This window comes from Ctenopharyngodon idella, chromosome 11, assembly GCF_019924925.1.
Source record: "Ctenopharyngodon idella isolate HZGC_01 chromosome 11, HZGC01, whole genome shotgun sequence".
Lineage (NCBI taxonomy): Eukaryota > Metazoa > Chordata > Actinopteri > Cypriniformes > Xenocyprididae > Ctenopharyngodon > Ctenopharyngodon idella.
In genome coordinates, this window is record NC_067230.1 from 10,583,624 (window position 1) to 10,602,484 (window position 18,861).

The 18,861-nt window shown below is 40.4% G+C and overlaps 1 protein-coding gene across 2 annotated transcripts in view; it reads left to right on the top strand.

Annotated features, from left to right (window-relative positions):
* Positions 1-18,861, top strand: part of apc2 (APC regulator of WNT signaling pathway 2) — a 45,940-nt gene that overhangs the window by 11,297 nt on the left and 15,782 nt on the right. For both annotated transcript variants that reach the window (XM_051912774.1, XM_051912773.1), the window contains exons 2-7: positions 1,061-1,219; positions 5,138-5,228; positions 11,294-11,558; positions 16,012-16,120; positions 17,479-17,592; positions 17,967-18,062. In XM_051912774.1, the coding sequence (XP_051768734.1) occupies positions 1,076-1,219; positions 5,138-5,228; positions 11,294-11,558; positions 16,012-16,120; positions 17,479-17,592; positions 17,967-18,062 (819 nt within the window). In that variant the 5' untranslated portion in view covers positions 1,061-1,075. The remainder of the gene's footprint in view (positions 1-1,060; positions 1,220-5,137; positions 5,229-11,293; positions 11,559-16,011; positions 16,121-17,478; positions 17,593-17,966; positions 18,063-18,861) is intronic.

Consider the following 18,861-nt stretch of genomic DNA (forward strand, 5'->3'; position numbering starts at 1 on the left):
TTTAGATAAAACTAAAAACATTTTGTTATAGTCAGTGTTTATTTTAGTTTACTTAATATAAATAAGACTTTAAAGACTTCAGTGTTTATTCTGATGTCTTTTTATAATATGCATCATATTTTCAGTTATGTAACCAAAAAAAATGACAAATGACAGCACACCAGTGAATAAGACTACATTATTTTCTGCAGTCAGTAAAGCAATCTAGTGAAAATACTTTTAGGCAAAACATTTTATGGGAAGTGTTTTTGCTTTTAGACAAACTGAACAAAACAGAGACCATGATTTTCATATAGACCAATATAAAAAAAATCCACTTTACAGTATTTTAATTAACTGATATAATGTTAATTTACCAACCTATTGAAGTATTAATATCTGTTTTGTACCTTTGTAATACACTGACAACCACCAAACACAGTGGTGATGAAAGTCACAAGATGAATCAAAGTTCATCACAAGCAGCTTTTCCACAAGCTGAGAAGGACAATAGTAATATATAAAAGTGCACACAGTGTCATTCACACAAACACTAAACACCATCATGGTAACACACATGAAATTTTAAAAATGCAAGAAACTTTAATTTAACAACATTAGATGTAACAAAAAACCCTAATGTACATAAGAAAAACTAAAAAGAAACAGTTATTTCAACAAAAATTCATAAAATGTGAAGTGTCACGCAGGGAATTGTGGGAATGTCAATTTACGGTTTTTCACTGTAAATTATACAATGACATGTTATTTTTCACTTCCAAAAACGGTAAATTTAACGGTATTTTACCGTAAAATTATATTAAATGTACTGTTAGATCTATTACAGTTATACACCGTATATAGTACGGAAACTTTCTGTAAACTGATTAACTGTTTTTCACCGTAGCATTTTTACAGTCTTTTACCGTTAAAATCATGGTCATTTTTTTTTTTACAGTGTACCTTACACTGATATGACTTACTTTTTCAACATTGTTCTCAAAGGATGCTGCAATGTATGGTTGACTGCAAACCAACTGTGATTGCATTGACTCTGACCCCTGCCCTCTGACCTTTTCAGGGATCCAATCGAGTGATGATGTCATACCCAACGGCCTCCTATGACCAGCTGGTGCGGCAGGTGGAGGACCTCCGTAAGGAGAACTCTCACCTGCGCCGTGAGCTTCAGGACAACTCACACCACCTGTCCAAGCTGGAGAATGAAACCTCTGACATGAAGGTAAGTGAAGCTCAGATTATCACAACATTATTAAACTGACAGCCTTGGCTCCACAGCTGTCTTTGGGCCTGTCACTGGTCCACCCAATTATGAACATGGCCCATAAACTGGAGTCAGACCTGATACTAGAACTTTTATTCTAGATGTGTTGGATCTGATTCTGAATTTACATAACAGATCGTAAAACAGAAACAGGAAACGGAAACACAACGTCAGGGTAATGTTTGAGAATGATAAACATAATGGTGCAGTGTGTGTGGACCATTAGTGGCACGAAACGAAATTGCAAAAATAATAAATAAGCAATTTTCAAAAATTTCCAAGCAGGTTTGCTATAAACTCTGTACTGCTCTTATCTTTTATTGCTTTAAAAACAAACCAGCCAATTTTCTGGTAAAAGACTTATTATAGGTATATTATAGTCCCCTGGCATAAGTTGACATTTTGAATAGTTAAAAAAAAAAAAAAAAAAAGCTGTATTTTGAAAGCACCACAGAAAAACATAGTTACAGTTTTCAAAGTCAACCTAAGAATGGCTAAATTTGTTGTTTTGCAAATAAAAATGGGTATAAAAATAGTATTTTACTTGTGTAGTCCTGTGTGTATATATATATATATATATATATATATATATATATGTGTGTGTGTGTGTGTGTGTGTAGTACCACCTGTTTAGTTCAGTCTCTTGTCGGTTCTTGTTGACACTACATGTGGTTTTGGACTTTGGATATTTGTTTTTTTTAACCCATTGTATAAGTTTTGAGTCTAAACCTCAAAAAAGTATTGTGACTCAAGTTTAATCATTTGGAATATTGTCTGGTCAGTATTTGTGATTTGTGTTTTGTTATCTTCTATATGAAGTACATAAATATTTTGTAATACTGTTGGTCATGTGGAGCAGTGTGTTGTAGATCTGCTTGGCAAGAGCAAGTCTCCATTGCATGCATTTGTATCAGTCATGACCTACTTTCCACAAAATGTCTGGAGACGCTAATGATGAATGCCCAGCATCTCTGAGCTGAATGATGTCCGAGCACATTTTAAATCACTGTTGTCCATTACAGCTCTCAGTTGAGCAGAAAAGGCAACCATTAGACCATGGAGCTTATTTTATTATTGACCCTGAGTCTTAAATTGCAGAATGTTTGATGTGTTACATGAGAGTGATGTCGGTTCAGCTTTCGTGTTCCAGTAAAATGGGAGTGTCTTTTTCCTATCATATTCTGCTCATGAAATCACACCAACAAACCACATAAATCCACTGAAGATGGCATTGAAATTCATCAGAAATACTCTTAAAAGGTTGTGTGGGTTAAATACTGCAGATTCATGCCTGTTTTGTCAGTTTAACTGCTTTGGAGACATTAATCCTGTAGGAAGTAAAACTGCTGAAGAGCTCATTAGGAATCAGTAGCTTTGTTCTGTCAGTTTGAGTTTGTTTTACAGATACTACTAATTTAAATTATGTAAAAAACAGTTGCAACATTAATATATAAAAAAATCTACAAATGTGCATTGTATTTAGACTACCATTCAGTAGTTTGGGGTCAGTAAGATTTTTTTTTTTTTTTTAAGAAATTAATACTTTGATTCAGAAAGTATGCATTAAATTGATCAGAAGTGACAGTAAAGACATTTCATTAAAAATTTATTTCAAATAAATGCTGTTTTTGATACAAATCATCATTGTTAAACAAATAGTTATTTATTATTAGTAATAATCAGAATATACAACTATTTTGCCATGTTTATTTGTCTTTAGACTGTTTACAGTTGCTAAGCATATTAATAAGTTGTACAGTTTGAGGAACTTAAGAGTCAGAATTTAGAGACTTAAAGGGATTGTTCACACAAAAAATTATAATTTTATCATCATTTACTCTCAAACATACCATTCCAAACCTGTACTGTATGTATGTATTTCTTCTGCTGAACAGAAAAGACAACATGGACGATAAACACTGAGACTGTCTGGTTTGAGTGAATGGATGACTCAGAGATGGAGAGAAAATGGGCTTTTATTTAACAATAAAACAAAAACAAACAAAAACTACCCTGTGGGGGAAAACAGGACTGGCAGCTGGACAAGGCAAGACTGGACAAGGTAAACAGCATCAGGCAGGGCAGGACACGAAAGGTAAATAATGACAACGAAATGGCACAGGACTGCAAACACAAGAGAGGCCGTTTACACAACACTTTTATGCGTTTTTATGCATTCATTTAGTTGACAACAGCTTTTGGGGTGCCTGGAAATGTAAACTTTCGAAAACGGGTTTCAAAGTGCACCTTTTTGAAAACGATACTGTTATTTTCTCAGTGTAAACCACACAAGAATTTGTGATAATGTTGACATCATGCCAACATCGCCAACTACTGGCCTGGCATGCATAATATTGCTTTTTTTTTTTTTTCGTTTTTGTGGATCCCGTTGAGCGAGGATCATTTTGACAACGTTGTCGTGTATGCAAACAACAAAAGGGAAAAACTTTTCTGCTTTTAGTGTATTGTTGTCGTGTAAACAGGGAAGGAAATAAAGAGGGTAACAAGGGAGAGCAGGTGGGACAAAAAAAAAAAACAATAATCAGATAACAAGTAGGGTGGGGTAAAATAGGCATGGCACATAGAAACAAGCATGACAAACCATGTGCTCACACCAAACATGACAAAAAGAAGAGCACATGGCCAGTTACACAATTGTGTAATTGTAATTGAACACAATTACAAGCCATGTGCTCAAACAAAACATGACATGAACACGCAGCCAGTGAGAGCTCTCACTGACTGCATGTCCACACAAAACATGGCAACATGAAAGCACACAGCCGATGAAAAACATGAGACGTGCTACACAGTACAAGACAACAAGAAAGCACACAGCTGATAAAAACACAAACCGCATGCTACACAGAACACAACATGCACGAACTCGAAACCACATGCTCACAGCGACAAGAAAAAAAAGGAGGGTCAGAGCTCTGTCACCAAACCAAGAATAAACAGTCTGAAGAACCCTGACAGAGGCATTTTTCAAAATATCTTCTTTTGTGTTCTGCAGAACAAGAAATACATAAATCTGGAGAGCTGCTTAGTAGAAAATGAAGTTGTACTTCTGATGAAATGAGACACTGACACTGTTTTTCATGTTTAATACTGTAAAGCTGCTTGCTTTTAAGCAATCTATTGTATAAAGTGCTATATAAATAAACGTGACATGACTAGAGTGACGAACTCCAGAGCTTGTGTAAACAAAAGTTGCTATGATCGGATGCTTTCTTAACTCCTGTGCACTCATTTTTGTTGTATGCTTATTTTGTTATTGAGAGCAGCATATATTAACATATTCATCTAAACGTAGCTCTCGGCAGTGTGGGCGGCATCGGGATGTTCGCTAACAGTATATCGCTGGTCACGTATTGCGAACTTCATCTTACCCCAAGCAAAGAACGAAAAATAATATGAGTATATTCGGGCCCTTTAAAAAGGACATGAGTATATATATATGACTGAATTTTCATTTTTGGGTGAACTATCCCTTTAACTATCCATCTTAAAAATACAGCCTAACTCTGAAGGTTCATTTAATTATGCAGTAGAAATGCTCTCTACACAAAACCATTGATGGAAACTGATTCAACAACTGCTTCCATGAGATTATAGGTGATACATATTCAGTATCCCATGATTCCACTGTGTCCCACATGCTGAGCATAATCCTTGCCAAAGATTTTCAGTCTCACAGTCTGTTCTCTCCTCAAACAGAGCTGATGTATGCGTTATAAAGATGAGGTCATCCGGTTACACAATATGAGAGAAGCATCTCTTTTTACTTTAAAATATATACGTTTGTTTTTTCACTAAACTGGGCTCCACTGGCAAACAATGACTGCTCATTTATTTTTTATTTTGCCATAATAGGAGGTTCTGAAGCAGCTGCAAAGCAAACTGGAGCAGGAGGCCGGAACTCTTGCCTCTTCAGGCAGAACTGATGTACTGGACCAGCTCAAAGGTACTGCAAGAAATTTATACATTTCTCTAAATTGCTGTCACAGTTCATTTATCTGTAGCATTTGTCTTTTAACTGTAATATATATTTTTTTATTTCTCAATTATTTAATCATGTTTTTGATAAATGTACAAGATATTTTGCATAATATTTATTTTAATAACTACCATAAAAATATCACAGAATTAAACAGGAATTGAATGTACACTTGATTTCTGTATAAATTGGTCTTTGGTCAAATTTAATTTGAAGTTACACAGTCTGTTACACAAATCTGATGAAAAAACTTAAGTTTCAAGTTTAACACAATAGGTTTAATAATTTTTTAATGCTTCTTTGGGACCAATAAACCTCCACCAAACACGTCCTGTAAATGCGGATTAGAACTGCACAACAGTCAAGAGGAATTCTGCAACGTTCCTCCAAACGATTTCAGTAAAACATCAGTTAAAACACAGTTCTTGGTTCAAGCACGGCATCTCAGTCAAGGTTTATTTTCTTCTGTTGAAGCCATTCTGTTGTTGATGTACTTTTGGGTCACTGAGGGTGTGTTCAGTTTAGACATGTTCATGTTCTTTCTTTTTTATTTTCTTCTTCTTTTTCTTTTTTTTTTTTTTTTTTTTTTTTTTAAGCAGACTGTATTTGTCTGTTACTGCAACTTATTTGAAGATCAAACGACCAATTAAGGCCAATTTCTGCAGAAATCAAAACGTCTCAGGTTATGTATGTAACCATGGTTCCCTGAGAGGGAATGAGACGCTGCGTCAAGCGCTTTGGGAACGCCTCTGCGTGATTGTGTCGTGAAGCACATGTGAAATCAGTCCAATGGCGTGATGGAACGTCATAGGTGGGTGACGTCATGACCAGGAAACTATAAAGCACACCCAAACTAAACAGAGTTAGCTTCTGAAGAGTTGAAGTAAGTCGGTCACAGGCATGCTGGGAATATGGCAACGTGACGCAGCGTCTCGTTCCCTCTCAGGGAACCATGGTTACATATGTAACCTGAGACGTTCCCTTTCAAGGGAACTCGTGCTGCGTCAAGCGCTTTGGGAATGAAATACCCATGCCGCCATAAAACCAAGTGCCTGTCTGTGTGAAATTGGATGCGCACAGTAAGACACAAGCACTCGTGACCCCGGGGTCGAGGCCAAGTCTAGGTTATAAAGCCTAACGAAAGTGTGAGGCGAGGACCACCCCGCCGCATCACAAACTTCCTGGAGGGACACTCCAGAGAGTAATGCCAGAGAGGCAGCCATACTGAGTGGGCTCAGACCTTGAGAGGTGACGGTTGGCCGGCCGACTCATAAGCCAGCGAGATAGCCTCAACTATCCACTTGCTTAGTGTATGTTTAGATGCAGGGTGCCCCTTACGTGGGGACCTGAAACAGACAAATAACTGATCAGTCTTATGCCACAGGGCAGCCCTGACAGGACAGAGCAGATTAAGTTTCTCCTGGTCTGGATCTTAGAAAAGGAGGAGGACAGAAGGCCTGCAGCATAATGGGGCCCGCCACATTAGTGGGGACCTTGGGAACTTAGCCCTCCCGAGGGAAGAGGAAGGCTTTAACCATGCCCGGCGCAAAGTCCAGGCAAGAGGGAGAGACCGAAAGGGCTTGAAGGTCTCCAATTCTCTTAAGAGATGAGATAGTCTTAAGAGTGAGGAACTTCTCATGAACCTCTTCGATGGGCTCAAACGGAGCCATGGACAGGCCCTCCAACACTATGGCCAAATCCCAAGTCAGAACTCTCTGACGTGCCGCAGGTCTCAGCCTCATAGTACCATGTAGGAAGCGAGAAACCCACGGGTGTCTTCCCAAAGAAGCACCCTCCAAAGGAATGTGGTAAGCCGCAATGGCCGCCACATAGACCTTTAGCGTAGATGATGATTAACCTGAAGAGAAGTTGTCTTGAAGAAACTCAAGAACTGTACCAACCGGGCAGTTAACAGGGTCAAACATACGCTCTTTAGACCAAGAAGAGAAGACGTCCCATTTCAGGGAATATAGCCTCCTCGTGGAGGGAGCTCTGGACTGGAGCATGGTCTCCACTACCTCGGTAGGGAGACCCGAATCTATAAGCTGTGCCCCCTCAGAGGCCATGCCCACAGTTTCCACAACTCCGGGCGGGGGTGAAGGAGTGAGCCCCCCGCCTGTGAGAGTAGGTCCCTCCTGACCGGAATCTCGAAGGGAGAGCCGTCGAGGAGAGAGATCAGGTCCGAAAACCAAACTCGGCCCGACCAGAACGGGGCTATTAACAGCAACTGGACCCCATCCCGGCGCACTCTCTCCAAAACTCCCGGAAGCAGGGCAATCAGGGGAAAGACGTACAGACGCAGCCTCGACCACGTCTGCACCATCGCATCCAACCCCAGGGGAGCTGGATACGTGAGGGAGAAATACAGTGGACAGTGAGCCGTCTCTCGAGACTCAAACTGATCCACTTCTGCTTTCCCGAAGCGCTCCCAAAGGAGCTCCACCACCTCAGGGTGAAGTCTCCACTCCCCGGGCCTCAGCCCCTGCCTCGACAGGATGTCTGCTTCCTGATTCAGACGCCCCGGAATGTATACTGCCCTGACTGACAGTAGCTTCCCTTGGGCCCACAGGAGGCTCTGGTGTGCCAACTTGCATAAGGGGCGCGAACGCAGACCCCCCTGATGATTTATATAAGAGACCACCACTGTATTGACCAACACATGATGGCCCCTGAGATCTGGGAGGAAGTTTTTGAGTGCCAGGAACACAGCCATCATCTCCAACTGGTTTATGTGCCAGGAAAGATAATGATCCCTCCACAGACTTTGAGCCAAGCAACCACTCATGATCGCCCCCAGCCGGTGAGGGACGCATCCGTCGTAAGCGTTACGCGACGACAAGGAGCTCCCAACACCGGCCCTTGGGAAGGAAACCAAGGTTTTTTCCACATGACACAAGCACGAAGGCAACGCCACGTGATCTTGATCATGCGAAACGAATTGCCCCTCTGGGAAAACCCTTTGGTTTTGAGCCACAACTGCAGAGGTCTCATGTACAGCAGGCCAAAAGGTATCACGTTGGACGCAGCTGCCATCAGACCTAACAGTCTCTGAAACTGTTTCACAGTGAGTGACTGGCCTAGCTTCAACTTGTTTACGGCTGTGAGAATCGTCTCTATGCGAACCAGAGATAGACATGCTCGCATCGAGACCGAATCCCAAACTACGCCCAGAAAAGAGGTCCTTTGAGCTGGAGATAGCACACTTTTCTTTGCGTTTATCCGTAACCCCAGACACTTCATGTGGGCGAGAACACCATCTCGATGCTGAACCACCAACTCCTCTGACTGTGCCAGGATCAGCCAATCGTCTATGTAATTCAACACGCGGATGCCCTGGAGTCGCAACGGAGCCAGAACTGCATCCACGCATTTTGTGAAGGTGCGGTGTGATAAAGCTAGGCTGAAGGGAAGAACCCGATATTGGTACGCTTCGCCCCCGAAAGCGAATCTCAGGAACTTCCTGTGTTGAGGAAGGATGGATATATGAAAGTATGCGTCTTTAAGATCTCTCGTGACAAATCAGTCCTCGGACCTGATTTGTGACACGATCTGTTTCAGAGTGAGCATTCTGAACTTGAGCTTCTTGACAGAGCGATTTAGTAGGCGCAGATCTAGAATAGGACGCAACCCTCCATCCTTCTTCGGAACTATGAAGTACCGGCTGTAAAACCCTGACTCCCTGCTGGGAGAAGGAACCCGTTCTATAGCTTCTTTTCGCAAGAGAGTCTGTACTTCTTGTTCCATAACCAGAGCCTGCTCGTGGCTCACCTCGGTGAACAAAACCCTGTTGAACCTGGGCAGTCGCAACCCGAACTGAATTCTGAACCCAAATTCTATTGTGTGCAGGACCCATTGAGATACATTTGACAGAAGTTTCCACGCTGCCAGAAAGTCTACTAAGGGAATCAGTCTTTCGAGACTGAACTCTGGTGTTTGCTGTGTGACCAGCCCGGTGCCCTGAAACGGCAAACCAGCAGGGAGCAACTGAACTGGCCACTTTTGATCCCTCCTCGGAGGGAGCGAACATCCCAGCGCTACTACGTTGCTGGGTGGACACTGAGATATGCGTTTGCTGAGAACCGCTGCGCCCTGAAGCACACGAGGTGGCAGGGTTGGCAGAACGCCCCCCTGAGGGCACCGTATAATGAGGTGGAAACCGACTCGCACCGGAGGGGACTGCCCTCAGAAACCCGACACCACTGGCGTCGGGACTTCTTTCCCGAAGCCTTCCGTTGGATAATGACGGTCCTCAGATCCGTCTTATCCTTAGAAGACTTCGGTTGTGAGTGCTGCCCCGCCCCCCAATCTTTCTGTGGGGGAGCACGGGAAGCAACACTCACTTTCTGTTGCGCCCTGTGAGAGGAGCTCGTACTCGGGTGGTGCCCGAGCCGCGGGTAACGCGAGCCGAACCGCTTTCCTCAAAAAGCACCTGGCGGGAGCGGAGCGTCTTAAGAGACAGCTGTTCGCAATTCTCACAGCCAGCCCCCTCGAGGGCTGCCTGGGCATGTTCCGCTCCCAAGCACACAACACAAAGCTCGTGTGTATCCCCACCCGTGATGTAACAAGGGCAAGGAGTGACACACGGTCTAAATTGTTGCTTACTCGCCATTATATAACTATATATATAACTATCTTTTCTGAGTGCTTGAATAACGTGATAGACAAACAACAGTAAATAAGACAGACAAATTCACAGAGAGCGCTTACTGAAGATACAGAAGCTAACTCTGTTTGGTTCGGGTGTGCTTTATAGTTTCCTGGTCATGACGTCACCCGCCTATGACGTTCCGACAACAGTGTACTACCTATTTCAACTGTGGCTATCATAAAAAATGTTTTTCATTACATATTTATTCAAGCATACATTAAATAAAGACATCGCTAACAGGTCAAGTAAGTGTCGGGACGCAAGATTCGATCGTTTCAGTGTAACAGACATAGGCTGGTAAGTGCTGTGCGTGTAAACCTCACTCCCCTGAACTCAAGAGGTGCTCTAGCAACTGATGCTTTAGCCTCCTTGTTAGAGCGCCCACTTCCCATGCAGAAGGGCCCGGGTTCGCGTCCTGCTTAGAGTGGGCAGGTGCGAACCTATGTAATCGCTACATCAGCTCACGTAGTGTGTCATAGTGGATGACAACCGATGAAAGACTAGCATGTTTAATTTTTTTTCGGTCATTTTTTTTCGAGTTCCGTCACATGTGTAACACTGGCCAATAGAAGCACAGAAGCGCATTCCTACATGCTTTCAAACATGCTGAAACGAAAGAGAGACAATGGTATCGTTCCTGCTAGGTGGGATTTTACAATGGAGGAAATGTTTGTGGAGCTATGGCAACACCCAGCATTACGTGACATATTATTAACAAGCTGTTGACATTTTTCCATGGTTTAAATACTGATTACATGAGACATGACACATTTCACTAAGTTGTACTGTTTCTTTCAACATACCTTCTGATGTTTATTTATCATTTGGTGCTATAACTAATAGTAAAGAGGAAGAGTTGATCAGTTGAACTGTGGTGGCTACAGCGATCTGTCAGACCACATTAAATTGAATTTTATTATAAAATTGACAGAATTTGAAAATTGAGACTTAGTTTTTTATTAAAAATAAGAAAGCACAAGGCTGTTTGCAATTATTAGATGGCATTCACGCTACAAATAATGTTTAGTAAAGTTTTGTTGACACATGACCAGAAAACAGCATAGGCTAAAAGATTGATATTGGGATTTAATAATCGATATTGATTCATTAAAATGAAGATCGATTCAAAACGATTTTTCAATATTGTCAAACCAGACCTACACTGTAAAAAAAGTCTGTAAAAATAGGGCACAATGTACTGTATAAATATGAAGGAATTTTCCATATTGGTATTTTACAGGTGATTTACCTGTATTTTGAATTAAGGTTTGCATTAGGTTGTGTTTTAAGGATGAATGGAAAATTCCGTAAAACTACAGATAAAGTCCTGGCAGAAAACTATAAAAAGACCTAAAAAAATGTTTGACTTTCCTTGTTTTTACAGAGCTGCATATGGACTTGACCAACTACTATGAGCTCAAGTACCAGCCTCACAACCTGCGTGTGTTTCCGGAGACGATGGCTAGCCAGGTAGGGGAAGGCGAGGAGAGACTAAGCATCGGCAGGGCCAGGAGTCCCATCTGTCCACCGTCCCGCCAGTCTTCATCTGCATCTGGAGAGGGCACAGCCATGCACCCTGGACACCCTTATCCGGCGACTGGAGAAGGCCGTGTCACTGCCCAGCACTTAGAGGAACTCTGTAAAGAGAGGTAAGATCATCACATCTAAACACTCATCATCACTCATCAGTGGTTTCATTCGAGGGCTGGATTATCAAATCAAAAAGTTGAGGAGGGCCGGAGGAGTTCTTATTGGTAAGAATTATTTTATCTATAATTAATATAGGCTTAAATGAAAATATTCAGACAGACTTGGTAACCGCAGGTAAAACCATACATGGCTACTCACTACTACCATATTATATTATGATATGTTATATAGGCCTATAAAAAACTATACACACCTTCACAAAGAAATGAATTATATATTCCCCTACCCACCTAATAAACATATAGCAATATAAATGGCTACAACATGGTATTCAAAATAAATATTCCACATTTCCACAATCCATAGTAAATTACTACAGTTCATTCATGGTAAATGTTTGTAAGTGTGGGGATTTTGGGATTTAAAAGTCTTCTATCTTCATTCATGGCGCGTTTCTCCTGTTTTCCTCATTGTTGGGAATGTTGAGGCTGTTTTATCCGATTTAAAACTAGTTTAATTATCTAGTGTTTTGTGGTTAGTAACCGAGAGGCGTGTGTCGAATTGAAACGTTTCTTACTGGATGTCGCAACGCTGTTTAATAATGGTGACCGGGAATAAACGCAACTCTTTTAAGCTTTCGTTCCATTATCCACTGCGCCGTGCTGCATAGTTCAAAGTAAACTAGTGAAACACCTGAAAACAGCACTATTTGTTCTGTATTTGTTGTTACTGACTGAGAAACAACTTCAGATGATTCAGTGACAGAGCGGTGACGAATCCAAATCGTTTCAGATAGTTATGCAAGCGCATTTGGCCAATTCACTGAAAAGAAAGAATTGAGACAAAACAATGATTAATTCAGGAATGATTGGTATCACTGGTTCAGTCGACAGAAATACGGGACACACATAATAACTGCCGAAATATTCGCACGGAAAACATTTCTCAGGTCACTCGGAGGAGCGTGCATGGTACGAAAAGTGCAGCTGCAGGTGCCACTGTGGCCACCCAACCCAATTACATGAGAATGCGTATCAATAGTACATGCGTGTAATCTCATAGAAAATATATGGTAGCCTTGGGTAGAATTAGTGGTGTGGGTGCCCACAGGCTGGTTGTAGATGATTGGTGGACCGGACCTGGCCCGTGGGCCACCAATTGAATAGCCCTGCCTTAGAGGGTTAGTCCCCTTTAAAAGCCAGTGGCATTTAGTTTAGGTCACATCCATGATCCATAAATACTTGCTATTGCTAGTCAAAAGTAGGTAGTAATATAGGAAATTGGTGCTCCCAGAGAGCATTTAACTGGATAACAGTTGGAATTCACCCGTGAATGCAAGATTTTACTTGAATATAAGAGAATTAAAGAGAAAGACATTTCAAATGCATATACACTCACTGCCACTTTATTAGATACACCTTGCTAGTTGGACCCCCTTTTGTAAGTTGTCAAAAATATTCCTCAGAGACTTTGGTCCATATTGACATGATACCATCACACAGTTGCTGCAAATTCGTCGGCTGTACATCCATTATACAAATCTCCCATTCCACTCTACATCCCAAAGGTGCTCTGTTAGATTGAGATCTTGTGACTGTGTAGGCCATTTGAGCATAGTGAACTCATTGTCATGTTCAAGAAACCAGTTTGAGATGATTTGAGCATTGTGACATGACAAATTATCCTGCTGGAAGTAGCTATCAGAAGATCATAAAGGGATGGACATGGTCAGCAACAATATTCAGGTAGGCTGTGGCATTTAAAAAATGCTTAGTTAGTACTAAGGGGCCCAAAGTGTACCAGGAAAATGTGCCACACACCATTACTCCACCACCACCAGCCTGAACCGTTGATAAAAGGCAAGATGGATCCATGCTTTCATGTTGATTGCATCAAATTCTGACCCTACTATCTCAATGTCACAGCAGAAATCTAGACTTATCAGACCATGCAACATTTTTCCAATCTTCTATTGTATAGTTTTGAAAGTGAAAGCGACATGTGAAGGCCAAGTACGGTAACACATACTCAGAATTTATCCTCTGCATTTAACCCATCCAGTTAGTGCACACACATTAGGAGTAGTGAACACACACTGCAAACTGTGGACACACACCCAGAGCAGTGGGCATCCATTTTTTTGCTGTGGAGCAATTGGGGATTAGGTGCCTAAAATTACAAAACATTTGGAAAACACAATGGACATATAGTGTGTTCTATAAATACATTGGGCACCAAGTGTGGTCTTCTGCTGCTGTAGCCCATCTATCAGCTAGAACCAGTCTGGCCATTCTTCTCTGACCTCTGGCATCAACAAGGCATTTTCGCCCACAGAACTGCTGCTCACTGGATATTTTCTTTTTTTTGGACCATTTTCTATAAACCCTAGTGATGGTTGTGCATGAAAATCCCAGTAGATCTGCAGGTTCTGAAATACTCAGACCAGCCTGTGCAGCACCTACAACCATGCCACATTTAAACTCACTTAAATCACCTTTCTTCCCCATTCTGATGCTCAGTTTGAACAAAGAATATACACTGACAAGAAGCGAAACTCAATAGAATGTTCCATTGCAACACCGGCGCCCAGCAGCAGCCCTGTGTTAGAGGTCTGCATTCCTGCGGCTCTCGCAGGTTTACATTTTGAATGAAAAGCGGATTGCGGTCGGTAACTATAGTGTACATTAGGCGGGAGCAGGCGGTCTGACAATAACCCGGTCACTCCCGAGATGCTTTGACATCAGTGCATCTGTGCTTGAAGTGAACTTGAAGTGAACAAAACTTTCTGCAGTGGTGGCGTTCACACAGTCCCCAGTTCCTTGTCCTGAGAAACCTGGCAAGATATGTTCTTTGCATTAGAGGTCTGCGCGAGTGCACCTTCAGAGAACATTCAACCTTTGTGATTGGATTTTGGAGGAGAGACGTTCTGAAACAGTCTTCAGTCAGCGCCATTCTGTTCTTGCGTGGATGTTAAAAAAGATTTCATTCTGCAGTATAGCTAGTAAGCCAACAGTTTTCGTTTATGTGTATTTTTGGCTTAGCCTATAGTTTAGAGGGACATGTTGTAGGCTATTTAATTTAGCCTATATTTCTCTGTGATATTTAGCCTATTATTCTTTGTGACATTTTTTCTCTGACATTTTTTAGGGTGTTGACAGCATCATAAGACAAATAACAAATAAAAACCTTGTATATGCTATGCAACATTTTGCATGTTGCATTGTTATCCCCAGTCACTCTCTTTCTTTAGGGGAAGTTTAAATGCGAGATTCTGGAAACAATCTAAATTTAGCGGGACCCGTCGGGTCGGGAAGAAAATCATTATATGCGGATAGCAGGTGAACACAGAGTGAATTTTAGGCGGGAGCGGGTGCATGCGGAATAGAACCTTGTGGGAGCGGGCGGGAGTGGGACGAAAAAAACAGTCCCACGCAGACCCTGCGTTTCTGCCATTTTGGGGTGAAAGTGACTCGGCAGTCCACTAGTTTCTATGGTAATATCAGCTGCATTGTTAAAAAAAAACATACATTAATTAAGATCATCATGTTTGTAGCGTGATCCAGGGGATTAAAACGTATTTCAGATCTAGTGGAGTAATTTACTATTACTATATTACTCCACTAGGTCTGCCTATATACATTTTAATCCCCTGGATCACGCTACAAACATGATGATCTTAACTTTATTAATTATTAATTTATTAATTTACTATTAATAGTAAATATGTAAAGTTGCATAAAATGGAAATACTCAATAAAGTAGGCTAACTACGTTACCTCAGATGTGTAATGGTTGGATTCCACAACTGATCACATGAAACATATATAGGTTAAGACAATACAACATTTACTGTAGGTGTCATAAAATTTACTGAATTTGAGAAATTTTCTATTGCGTTTCTGATTTGGCTGTGAGATTCACCGATTTGGGGTGCGTAAGATGTGATGGATTCTATTGTCCAGTTGGCATTTTCACCCCAAAATGGCTGCCACACTACCAAAGCGCCTCCTCATGGCTGTTACCCAAAAAGCATCAGAGTTTCACCTCTTGGGTTTTATACTCTTTGGTTTGAACTTCAGTAGATCATCTTGACCATGTCTACATTCCTATAAGCATTCAGTTGCTGCCATGTGATTGATTGATTAGATATTTATATTAATAAGCAGGTGTACCTAATCAAGTGTACCTAATCAAGTGAGTGTAATTTCTAAAATATGCTAGGGAAGAAGCAAACAACAACTTTTATATGCCCAATGTGTTTTCCAAATGTTTTGTTATTTTAAAAAAACATGCAAGAACATGAAATACAGTTCAGCTAATTCATCATCCTGTGGGCTATGGCCTATTCCATTTAAATTCACACTCATTAAAGTGATTCAGTTCTTAAATTCTGAATTCTTCTCAACTCTTGTTGAGTACAGCAATTTCAGGAATGTGATTTGTGTGTTGTAGGTCCATGTTGCTGAGTGAAATAGAGAAAGAAGAGAGAGAGCGGCGATGGTATTACTCACAGCTGCAGGGTTTGTCTCAGAGACTGGCTGAACTGCCACGGCTCGATACGGTAAGCAGCCTAAACAACTTCCACCCCAGTTACTCACTGATAGGACTGTGTGCCATCTGTAGCCAAAAATGAGGTCACCTGGTTTTGCTGCTAATGACCACAGACTGTCCTAAATGTAGATTTTTTTGAGTCAGGTAATCCCCTTGACTGTCTAGTTTGAAATAACGGCTATGATTCTTAAAGGGATAGTTCAGCCAAAAATGAAAACTGTCATTGTTACATGTGTTACATGTACGTATTGTAGTAATAACAGTAAATTATGCATAATTACAAGCAACTAACCCTAAACCTAACCCTAGCCCTAATTATATAGTAAGTACATGTTGTTATTTAATATTACTCAGTACTTAAATATATAGTTACACTTCACATCCAAACGTGAAGTGAATCTTTTCAAAGTTCGCAAAAAAAGAAAGAAAAACGAATGCGAATTAGGTGCGTTTCCATCAAGTTGTTCGAGCAGATGATGGTGGTATGGTAACCTAGTAACCAACAGTAAATAAAACACTGTGACCAAGCGTTCGTGACAGCTTCGCCTAAACACTTGATGAATATGAAAACAATAAACAAGAGTTGCCTGAACTCTTCTCGACTTTATTAAGCGTCACACACATATGAGAGGACAACAACGAAAAACCCACGATACGCCAGTACAAAAGTGCACGACTCTTGTCTTTCTATGGCAAGCACCAAAGGGAAAATGCATTTCATACACACATATAAAACGAGTTCCAGTACATCCAGAATTAATGCGTAACAGAATCAAACATAAATGTATAACATGTCTGTTACAACACCATCAGCGGAAACAGATGATTAGTCACGAGGGTTTAATGTTCGCTACATCAGAATTAATTCGGCAAATGTGTTTCCATCTGCCATTATTTGCATTAACGCTTTTTCGCACAAGTCAAAAACCACCTCAAGGGAGCGAAAAAACTTTTTTGTGAATTAAGGGTTTTTTTTTTTTTCGAAATTGGGTGTTTCCATTACTCGTTTCTGATGCGATACTTCAAAAACATAAAAACAGGGTAATGGAAACATAGCTACCGTAACAAGGACACAAAATAAAGTGTAACCGAAAACTCACTAACATCATCGTTCCAAAACAGTATTGACTGCCTTTTTTCTATTGAATACAAAAGGGGAAGTTTATCAGAATTTTATATTATGCAGCTCTTTTATATAAAATATGAATAAAATAAGCTTTTTATAGAATAGCTTTTATAGTATAGATTAGTTTGTTTAGTCTTTAAAATACTTTCATGTCTCTGGAAATTCGTTCTTGTTCCTTGAATGGTGAACAATGGTATGTGTGCAGTACAAATGATATTTGTGCATTTTTCTGTGCTTCACAGTTCTCCTTGCAGGTGGATTTTATTCGTCAGCAGCTAGAGTTTGAAGCTCAGCAATTGCGTTCCGTGATGGAGGAACGCTTCGGCACCAGTGACGAGATGGTTCAGAGAACACAAGTAAGAACAGATTATAGATTAAATGCCACGTTTTCATCTACAAAGATCCAGCTGTAAATCCAGCTTAAGTGTCACGTGTCAGTCACAATCACATCACGCTTTTATCAACTGCAAATATAACACTCAAGCATTCAGGACAGTTTATGCTGTGTTTTGGATGCTGGTGTCCCAACCAGGCTTCTTAACCTTCCTAACCAGCAAGACATCCTTGGTCAAACCATGTTGTATGAACTGTATGGCTAAATTGGGCTTTGTAGCAGAGATAATATGGTGTATGTTAAAGTGGTGTATGAAAATGTGCCTTCAAAGAATCGCTATCAAGGCATTAGAATGTTGAGGATATTATTAATCACTGTATGTGTTTCTGCCTACAGATCCGTGTTGCTCGGTTGGAGCAGCTAGAGAAAGAGCTTCATGAGGCCCAAAGCTCACGTGGTCCTCAAGAGAAGAGTGCTCTACCAGAGACTCAGGTGACAATACTCCCCTGTCCTCCATTTGAGCCTGAATCATAAAATGCCTTAAATGATTAATGATGTGCCACTCAGGGTTTTTTTTTTTTTTTTGTCCAGATATATTAAAATGTTCAAAAACACTTAAAAAAAAAAAAAAAAAAAAGGCAAATGAGACACACAATAAAAAGACCTCTTCTACAATGAATGTTTTCACTTTCTGAAATAAAATTCATTTTGATATTTTTTAAAAGTCAGAGTGTTAAAAAAAATCAGATAACTGTCTGGAGTTTTTAATTTAAAAGCATCTTTTTTTAAAGGCTGAAATTACTGATTTTTTTTTGTAAACTTTAAATAAGTGAAGCACTTTGGTTTTAAACGGATAGCTCACCCAAAAATGGAAAAATTGTCATCACTTACCCTCAAACCTGTATGAGTTTATTTCTTCTGTTGAACACAAAATAAGGTATTTTAAAGAATGTTGGTAATCAAACAGTTGATGAGCCCCATTGACTTCCATAGTAGGAAAAAAAAATAAAAATACTATAGAAGTCACTGGCTACCATCAACTCTCTGGTTAGCAATATTCTTTAAAATATCTTCTTTTGTGTTCAACAGAAGAAAGAAACTCATACAGGTTTGGAACAACATGAGAGTGAGTAAGTGATGACAAAATATTCATTTTTTTTTTTGTTAACTATCCCTTTAAAACTTTATTAATATTTTAAAAATGTTTTGTCTGCTAAATCAAAGGCAAGCGAATGAGGCATAACCAACATGTAACCATAAAACAGTGTCCCAAGGCATTAAATATCACACC